Here is a 10,707-nt window from a genome sequence, read left to right as displayed (position 1 = left end):
TAAGCTAGTAGGAGAGAGTAGAAACAGATTGATGGGGGGAAGGGGGACGGACTTACTTTCCGCCACAAGTCCCGCACACAACACAGTTTTGTTTAGTTTTTTTTGACTAAAAATTGTTTAAGCATCATTAAAAGACCACTCAGAACGCTTTTAAAATAGATCAAAATATGATAACAGTGGGGCTTTAAAATGCAGACAATAAATTATAAAACCTATTTTGAATTAAATATATATATATATATATATATAACCTCAATCAGACAACCCTTTATTTATCTTCCAAGCACTTAAAAAGTGGAAGATTTCGCCTGCTAGCCATACCTTTTGACAACTCTGATTTACAGTAGAGAAATGAGTAGTATAGGAGGATACAGATTGAGGGGGACATTAAACTTAGAACAATATTAAAAATATTCTGCACTACAGTAACTGGCATAAAACTATAGAATTGTCCATGTTCAGAACTAAAACAATGTCCAAACACTAGTTAGATTCAAAATAAATAAAAATAAATCATTTTTACTTAAAAAAAAAAATCTCAATGGATAATAGTTAGGTGGTCATGATTATTGTAATGCATCCCTGGGTATTTATTTATTAAGATTTGATAATGACATACTGGTGGTTGATAAATCTTCATTTAGATAATTATGATAATATATATATATATATATATTTCTTTTATCATTGTATATGGGATATAAAGGAGTAGACTCAATAAACCACAGCTTCTGCCTATCTTATTTGTTCTGTTGTTGAGTTCTTGGGTTATATCTGTTTTTGTATTTATGTTGTGTTTGAAATAACACTAAAAAAATAGTCCAGTTGAGAAAGCAGACTGCAGCATCACAGAGAAATCATGGCATTGAGTGTATATTCTGTGTCAGGGCTTAAGGTGTGGAAAAAAAGAGCAGAGGTTGAGTATAGTACCACACATCCTCGTAGAGGAAAAGGGGGGCACTGTCTGGCTGCGAGAGCGATGGACGTACAGTGAGACACAAACAGTGGGAGAAGTTCAGCACCACGGACAGCGCATCAGTGCTGGACAGCGTAAAACAATAGTTCAGCACCATGGACAGTGCATCAGCGCTGGACAGCGTAAAACAATAGTTCAGCACCATGGACAGCGCACCAATGCTAGACAGCGGAAAACAATAGTTCAGCACCATGGACAGCGCATCAGTGCTGGACAGCGGAAAACAATAGTTGCGTGGCTTTCAGTGGGTCGTGCATTTAAATCTCTGTTGTTCTGGTTCCTTTTAGGTGGAACCTCGCTTTTCCTATTTCCTTCTTTTTTTCCTGTTTTTCCTTTTGTCATGTTGTTAAATAAGGGAGCGCAGTAGGGATAACTGCTTTCCGTTTGAAGCACTGGTTATCCTGTTTGGCAGCGCAATCCTTACATCATCGAGAGGCAGAGGAGGCAGGAAGGGAGAGAGGGAGAGAGGGATTGAGGGAGGGAGGGAGCGGGAGAGTGAGAGTACTTGCACCGGGCTCCTCTCTGTCAGTCCTCAACTGCTTTGCGAGGCTGACGGACCTCACCGGCGCGCTCGCCCCGCAGCTCCGCGCTCCGCGCTCCCGCTCGCCAGCCGCAAAGATGCGCCACCGCCGTCCTGCTCAGAACCCAGCGCTGTTGTGCTCCGCGCTCTGGATTTTTTGCCATGTCAGCGGTGCGCGTGGAGCTTTACCAACAACCCGTAAGTTGTTTTTTATATATATATTTCCTGAACTCGTGCGTTCGGATGAGACTTTTAGACCGTGGGCAGCCACAGAGTCTGGTTACCTGCGGCTGCGGGGCTATAGCTGCGAGCTCCGGGAGATGGGTAGAGGGGTTACCCTCCCAGTTGACGCGGTCCTGTTCAGAATCACTGACCCAGTGATTTAGCGCAGAGATGTAATGACTGCGGGGGGTTCAGAATACATTAAGGCTGCATTAGTTGTTGGCACGGCGGTGTGGAGATGTGTTTGTGTATAATTCAATGCTCATGCAAAAGTGCATGGAAATTTCTTTTCCTTTCACTCACCAGTTTAAACGCTTTTGAATTGGGAGGATTGTATTCATGCTTTTTGCACTTTTACTTATTTTTATTGTTTTTGTTGAGTAATTTTGAAGGATTCCTGCAGTAGTTATAAGGTGTCTTTCCTAGTATTTCTTTTTCTAAAACTTTTTCTGCAAAAACAAATTGGACTTTCTACTAACTGTAAATGTTAGTTTTTCCCAACAGTGTAGTTTCTTCTCAAGAAATCTGAAAACTCTGCCCAATTATTTCAAAATATGTTGCAATTAAAGCCATGTCCCCAACCTTGTTATGTGGATGCTGCTGTGTGAAAACGAGTCTCTGACGGTGGACTATAAGACACTTTTCTGGTGATCTCCAGGGTTTTCTGCGGTCCTGCATGGATGTGTCTGGCTTGTGCATCATTTATCATTCTATCTGACAGCGGATGACAGATACTCTAATCCGCGCGCACATTCATATACCCAGTGAAACTTTGTTTCAATTGAGTTGCAAGAGTTTTTTTTTTGTGTGTGTGTTAGCAATAAAACCCTGTTAGCAGGAAATGGGACACAACTGTGTACAACTAATTCTCAAATTCAAGTGTTTTATAGGAAATTTATCGAAACTTACATTTTCTTAAAATGTCATTGATGAAATTATAACTTTGAAAAAAGACATTTATAAGGCAGATGTAACCAGATTGATAGATTTTTTGGGAGGGGGGAATGAGCAATCAATGTGGGAAAGGAAAAAAATTAAAGGGTGCCGTAACTGAAGGATTCCCAGCAAAAACACATTTGCATTTTGGTCAATGAAACAGAAAAAAAATGCAAGAACCCAAAAAGGTTTAGTCATCGATTTCAAAACAGAGGAGATGAAAGTAGTCCAGCTAAAAGTCTTACTGAGGGAATAACGGTATGTTTTAGCCAGGACTTTCTTTTTCTTTGCTTACTGCATGTCCTTCATTGTGGAGTCCTTTATGTTGCCATGTTTTTATCATACATGATTTAACAAAAAAAATATTTTCATTGGAAATATTACAACACGTAATTCTTTTTCTACACATTTGTGCATTTTATACATTTGTGCATTTTGATCCTTTGTGAAAAAATAAGTTGAAAACATTTCATTACTATTATGCATTTTTTTCATGTTCATTTTAAAAGTCATACTCAGTAATCCAGGGATTTTTTTCTTTTTATCAAAGGCTTGTCCTCCAGAATTGTTCAGCTTTACTTTAAGTAAAGTCCAGTCTGCTCAGATCAATTCAGTATGAATTATGCAGCCCCACATAACATGCGGTAGAGATGCATACATTTGACAGACAGGGAAGAGAGTCTTCTGGAGGTCAGAGAAGGATATTCAAGCTATATGAAATGAGAAACAAACAAGTAAAAGTGGAGTGAGTCGAATGAGGTCCGGCAAAAAAAGAAGCTTTAATAAAATCAGAGCAAAGGGAGGAAAATGAGGCTGCAAACAGATTACTAAAATGCAAGGATTTTTAGAGATTCTGACCACAAGATCATACAGAGTATATACTGTACCTACTGTTTTAACTGAGACAAAAACTAACCTGGAAGGAAGACAAACATGTTCAGAGTGAATTAGTTCAGTTGGAAAAGACTGTTCAGGTGGTTTCTTTCTTTTTAAACTATTAAGTTATAATCATACCACCCTTGGATATGATCGTTCAAGCATCAAATTCCAATGAAAACTCTTTATAATAACGTGTTTTGGGCGTTTGCATGCATTTTTATGACTGTTTTGTGCAAAATGTGCTGTCGCGGTGTTAAAAGTTGAACCATGTAGAACTTTGACCAATCAGGGACTTGGTTTTGGTAGTGACATATGGATGGCGTCCCCTTTAACTCATGGAAGTGCCAACCCTTTATGAATTGATTATGGAGGAAAATGAATAATGGCGGTTTGTGTTTGGCCAGAATGGTATGAGACCAAGTATTACATATATCGGAATAGAGCTGTGAGAGAAAAAAATCTGGAACAATTTACGAGATTTGCACCGCTTCAATATTTCATACCAAGCCTCTTCCAACTGGGTGGCAGACATGTTAGTAAACAGAAGAAAAAGAAGAAGAAGCCCCTCCCTGCTTGTCCAGTGTGAACACCATATGCTAAAAAATGTTCTATTGTGATTAATGTCATCAGTACTTAGTTTTTGACTAACTATTGGGCAAAAAAAAAAAAAAAATCTCGCAAAATCAATGTTCAGTTGTATCGCGACTTTAAACCACTTTTCAGAGAAAAAAAATACTACTTTTATACATTCAGAGAATACCTAAGGTACTTGTGTTATTCACTTTTTGTTCATTTTTCTTTAGTAAGAGTTCTACAAAATCAAAAGAAAAAAATCAGAACTTTTTTTTTTTTCTTTTTAAGTTAAATGGACTTCTCTGATCTATAGGCACAAAGACAGGAGCGTCTTCTCCTTACAGCTATAAGAGTCGTAAGGAGGTTCCTTGAAAAAAATCTCGAGGATTATGTAAACCTCATAAGTACATCACTAATGAATAGAAGGTTTTGCTTGTCCTTGAAGTTCAGCTGCACCGTCTGTCTTTTCAATCCACTAACCCGTTTTGGGTTTTGCTGAATTGTAGTGTCAAGGCAAGGTTCAACTCCACTTGCTTGGATTCTTCTTCTTTTTTATTTATTTATTTTTTTTTATTTTTACAATTAAAATGATTTAACCTGTAAACATTTTAGAGGGATATCTTCTTAACCCTCCACAATTCGGAATTGCTATGCATTAAAAATGCAGTGGGACTCTAGAAACATTTTTTTTTTTTAATCAATACTTTTTTTTCCATTCTTTATGTAGAAAGGAATGTTGGTTATACTGTCACTATGAGAGTCTGGTTGATGCAGAATGAGATTAGTGTGCTTTCATCCTGTGATGCCCACCAGGCGACTTGACACAAATATCAGCCTGGGTTGACAAAAAGTGCCCCGAGTGTGGATTTTCTGCTCCCACTTCATGATGATGTTCATTTGGAGACAAACACTATAAGAATTTGTAACATTCTTGCAGTAAAGGAAAGCTTTGGTGAAACCAAACCATCCGGTATGCCCTCCCAATCTCCTCCTGTAACCTTGCATCGTTCCTAGTCAACCAACAAATCATATTTGTTATATAATCAGTCCCTGATTAAAAAATTTAATTAAATTTGTAATTTGGTAAACACGTTTACTGTTGCACAGGTAAACCTATTACCCGTCTTGTGCGCTTCTCAGATATGTCCCATTAGGGGGTGATGATAATGATTGGATTAAGACAGGAGGATGCTGACTGGCTGGCAGATATGAGATGTTCCAAATTTGGTGTGGTACTATATTTTGACTGTTTGTGTGCATGTGTGTGTACTCATTGAGATGAGTGATGCGTACACCAGGTTTACTTTTTTTTATTTTAAAAAGATCTTCTCTGTATCCACCCACTTTAAATTGCCCATTTCCTTTATTCTTAACTTTCTTTCCCCCTTATTTTCAAAAAGAATATAATCTTTTCTTTGCTCTCTATTTTTTTACTTGGTCTTTTTGTCTTAAAAATACAATAAAACACAGGTTTTTCCAGTGGTCTAAGCCTTAACTTCCTAAATGATTTATCTCTCCTCACCGCTTTCCCCTCTCAGCTTCTCTCATCATTTCTATCCCCATGTATTTCTAATTATGTCGATCCTCGCTCGGCTCTCCTCTGCGGTTTTATCATCTGGTCCAAACCATTTTTTTTCTCCTCTCTGTTTTAGTTTTTTTTTTTAGTTTTTTTCATCTCCTTTCTCATCCTGGCTCTTTCAACTCCTGATTACAAATGTGCATGATTAAAAATAAAGTTGTGATTTCTTTTTCTGAGGACTAATTTGATGCATCTGTGTGTGTTTCTGTCCTCTCACAGTGTCTCAGAGCTGTTGTTGATATCAGCCTATGAATCATTTTCTCTTTGAAGTGTATTTTTTGTGTTAAAGCAAAAAAAAAGTGAGTTTTATTTGGGAACATTTTCGACGACATGCATGGCAGTGATAAAACACAAACCCGTAATGATGAAGCTGCAGATTCCCCCTCTCAAATGTCATCCTAATCTCCGCTGCTTGTAAGTTGCGTTTGTTATCTGGCGTGCCTCTTTCATGTAATGTTATCAGCATCATCTTCCATTATTTAAAAGTTCCTGCTATCGCAGAAGGCTTGTTTTTGTCGTTCTTCAAGCCTTTAGAACTCGTCATTGAACTTTAAATCACATAACGGCACAGAAAAGTCCATGACAGTCAGCAATGCAGTGTTGATCTTTCTCCACAAAGGTGCACTTTAGAGAATGGAGTACAGCTTCTCTTAGATCATAGTGGCATTAACTCTATGCTGGTGTCCAATCTCAGACTGGCAAAACAATCCCAGACTGGAAGATACTCACAGCTCTGCTTTATTGTGACTGTGATACTCAGCGTCAGTGGTCTCCAACCTTTTTGAGGCCACGGACCAGCTTAATGTCAAACAATATTCAATATTTTATTAGGTTCCAGTATCTCTGGGAAAAAAAAAGAAAGAAAGGAAAAAAAGAAAATGTTCAACTTTGCTAGCAAGGGGGTTTCAGTTTAACAGTCTGCACAGCCTCTTTGAAGATCCACTCTAATAAAAATCATCTTTTTTGTGTTTTTAATATGTATTTTTTTTTCATAGTAGACGATCTATGTAAAATAATTTACACATTAAAACTTAATTTTTGAGTATATCTGGATTGAGCTAATATTGCTCATTGTTATTTTTGCACCGTTAATGTTAGCTTGAGGCTATTAGCTTGCACATGAGCATACAAACAGAGCTCTCACTGACAGAAAGGTAACCCAGAATTGTATTTATAATAAGCTACTGATGCTGTGTAGAAAATTTGTCTTAAAAAATGAGTTTTTTATTTTTTTTATTTTAACTAAAAACGTCATAATCCTACTGAAAATATTTTACAATAGGAAGAAAAATATGGTTGGAGTGGGACTTCAAGAAAGTAGCAAATGGATTTTCAACACGTGATAGAGCGACTTCACATGCAGCAAGAATGAGTTGGATGTGGTGGAGAGAATCCAGCCGTTTTCCAAAATCAGATCATGAATAAGATGGAAAAAAATACATTTCTGGGGGCTGGTACAGTGACTTGAATGTAAAGTTGTTTTATTTTTTTCTATCATTCAGGATATGGTTGATCTTTAGATGGATCATACGTATCATCTGCTGATGGTGCTTTTGAAATGTTCTTATGTTTTCATTCTAAAATACTAAATCAAATTGGTTTTTACTTTGAAGTTTTCTCTTGATGCTGGTCTGACTATTTGTACTTTGGTCTGGTGTTTTATAGGCTTTACTTTGCACATCAAAAAGTCAAACAAAAAGACCTCTCAAGCTCCATACACATCGAGCATGTGACGTGTGTTCAAGAATGCGGCAAACTTTTTCCCTATTTGGTCAACTTGTTCAACTTTTAATGCAATTTCAATGGATGTCACTTTTGGTTGAGGTATAAACAAGCCCGATATGCATATTAACACACATTTACAAAGACTTTTAATTGAAAATGGTCGCTTGAAAGCGTGTTACCAAACTCGGAGTGAATGTAGCATCATATTGACACTTGTTTCTGATACATCAATCACCTCTTTTTCTACTTAATCAACAATTATGTTTCTGGAAAATACTCCAGAAAGCTAAATTAACCTGTGAATTTCAGTTTTCAAAAGAAATTATAAACCCCAAAAATTTAATTTGACCAAAACACTCATGATTTTATAAGTTCTCATTTTATTTTTAGATCAAACTAAATCACTTTTTTTCTTTTAAAACTGTTCACCTCATGCTAAGTCTGTTTCATTAATAAGCTGAAATGTCTTTCTCAAAACGAACAACTGCTGAGGGCATATCACTCTTCTTCCACGAGAGCAAGGCCACATTGATTCAAATGTGTACTGACGAGCCAGAAGCATGATTCTCTTAATGATGTCCGCAGCGTAACTCGTTCACTTGCTCCTTCATACAGTACTCGGAGGCGCACACTATGCAGCTCACACTGTCTCCCTTGAACTCCTACTGGCTCTGCCTTCCTCAGGCTCCCGTGGACACACAAACCCGCCCAGGGCACCGGTTCACCGAGTGTCGCTGAACTCGGGTCCACAAATTGAGAGGCAAACTGACATTGGTCAGAGCTGGACATTAATTGTTTAATACTCCATCCGAGGGCACAAATGGGCACTTCCATGCTTAATTTTATGTGACACTGTGAGGGAAAGTGTGTGAGCGGGTGAATGGAGAATGAGTCAAAGTTATTCCAGTGGAATGTGTTCTCGTTAGAACCTGTCAGATTCTGTCCAACTCAGCGGACGGGGGGGCTCTGGCTCGGCTGGCGAGATAGAAGGAAGTCGAGAGAAGGACGAAACGGTGTGGGGGGTGTTCATCAGGAAAGCTACAAGAACGAGGAGAGACACCTCAAGAGTAGATAGTTATAGAGTGAAAATTTTCTCTGGCACCTTGTCATTTGCTGTTATCATGTTAATAACATCCATCGCTCAGCTGAAGTGCAGGCATTGCATTAGTGCTCTATTTTCTTTGAATGAACCAGAATCTGTAGAACTGGACTGATAAGTTTCTTGTTTAAATATCATGTTCTTTTTTTGTTGTTTCTTTTTGTTCATCGTTTAGTTTTAGCAATGTATTCCCCAAGGCACCAAATTATAAACTCATGTTGTCAAGGGTATGCAGAGAGAGAGATAACATAAAAGTAGAATCAAATAAAGAAAAAAAATAGCTATAAAAAAGACTGCTGATAAAACAAAGTGAAGCCATGCGAAATCAGTAAACAACAGTTCTTTGGCTGGAGGCAAAACTTTACTGAGCTGTAAAAAGATAACTTTGCTAAGCCTGCTGAAATCTCAGGAGCTCAACTTCTGTTGCAAGATTTAGTTCCAAAACCCACTGAGAGTTCCTGAACCTTAATAGTTAAACCATAGGCAGGATTTTTCCATACTGGAGTGACTTTTTAACCTTTAAAACTTTGGATCCCACAAAAGCTTTCAGATCTACAAACAAAAAGTATCATTTCCCTGAAACGACCCATCTCTACTGTTCTTGTATTTGACAAGTCCAACTCGTATCTGACTCATTTTAAAGATGTGATTGTTCAATGACATACTGTTTCAATCATTTTTTACTATTTTCTTTTTCCAGACCACAAGGCGCACTAGATCATAAGGTGCATTATTGATGAACGGAGAGGGAATGCTCTATTTTTTTTCATAGGATACATCTCATATAATGTGGCGTGACTACACTACCCAGAATGCAAAGAGGGGCCAAGAGCAGGTGATGGTCAGATGGGTCATAAGGAAGGTTTTTTGAGCCAACTATGTTCTAAATTAAATGTACCTCTTTCATCTGCAATACATAGTTACATAGTTTCAAATACAAAAGATAGAGGTTGTTATTTACGATGTCCACATGATCCAACTGCTGGCAGTTCTCTACATTGAGGAGGAGTTTGTCCAAATATTTTTCAACCATAGAGTTGACCGGTTCAATGAAATGTTCAGAAGCCACGTAGCAGGCTATGATGTGTTATAATCCAGCAGACAGTTGCTCTAACCAATCATATCTAAGGTCCATGAGAACAAGGCCAGCTAGAAGGTTAAGGTCAAAGGAAATCAAATGCACAGATAAAGTGTACATCACAGCCATTTACACATTAATTGGATAAGAAAAGATGGATTTTATTTTTAAACCAGAAGGTGAAGTGGGGTGAGATCCCCATTGGTGAGTGCAAATATTTCATTTTTATTTTAAATATTGTAATAATCCTGGTTGCTACAAAGAGAACTATGGGTGATGTGCATTCTGTTCACTGGAGTTAGTTGTTGGACTTTTTGTTGGTCTGGTTTGTTGTTTCGTCCACAGTTTTCATTAATGTGAATGTTGTTACTGTTCTGCAAGTTAGGACTTTGCAAAAGAGAGTGAGGCTGCAGGGCTGTTGTGTTCAAATGTAACTTAAGACTTCTGTGTTGTAGTGGTGCGTGCATTTATAATGTTAAATGTGATTCTGTATTGATTTTTCAGCTATAGTGATATGTTTATGATATTATTAAGCATATTAATGGAGGTAGGATGAATGTAAAATGCACACTGGCTTTTACCATGTCAACATTTTTCTGTACATCAGACTCTAGGGCTAATCTTAATATGCAAAAGTAGATTTGTGCATGGATGGCTAATTCTGTATGCTCTAGAAACATAAAAAATAGATGTAGGCATCGGGAGATTGTGTTTTTGGTGTTTTTAACATGCATTTTTCTACTGATGGAGGACATAAAATGACACTTAAAGTTGCATTTCTGAGTATTTCTTTATTCAAATTATTGTGAATCAGGAGAAAAAATATATGATTTATAAAAGCTTGTAGCTGTGACGTTTAGGCTACTACCAGCCGACCACAAGCTTCCTGCTCCGCACCATTCTGATGCACTCTTGTAGACAATCTATGTTTTGATCTACGTTTGCTTGTCTGAACGGGTGTCAAGGCTCAAAATTGTTCGGTTGATTGCTCCAGTATTGCTCACCATATTTGCTCCACTGATAATGTTAGGCTAGGATTTTGAGCAGCCATAAGCGAGAGCATGTAAATAGATGGGCGATAGGAAGTGGGGGCGGGCTTATTCCTTACCGATAGTCCCAT

General features: G+C 37.8%; 1 protein-coding gene across 2 annotated transcripts in view; it reads left to right on the top strand.

Annotated features, from left to right (window-relative positions):
- The first annotated feature begins 945 nt into the window (after positions 1-945).
- The window catches only part of cntnap2a (contactin associated protein 2a), a 332,490-nt gene continuing 322,728 nt past the window's right edge, over positions 946-10,707 (top strand). The window contains exon 1 of one of the 2 annotated variants that reach the window (XM_024280015.2): positions 946-1,694. In XM_024280015.2, the coding sequence (XP_024135783.1) occupies positions 1,595-1,694 (100 nt within the window). In that variant the 5' untranslated portion in view covers positions 946-1,594. The remainder of the gene's footprint in view (positions 1,695-10,707) is intronic. The other variant, XM_024280016.2, reaches the window with a different exon arrangement.

This window comes from Oryzias melastigma, linkage group LG20 (genome assembly GCF_002922805.2).
Source record: "Oryzias melastigma strain HK-1 linkage group LG20, ASM292280v2, whole genome shotgun sequence".
Classification (NCBI taxonomy): domain Eukaryota; kingdom Metazoa; phylum Chordata; class Actinopteri; order Beloniformes; family Adrianichthyidae; genus Oryzias; species Oryzias melastigma.
This window is presented reverse-complemented; position numbering and strand designations above follow the sequence as displayed.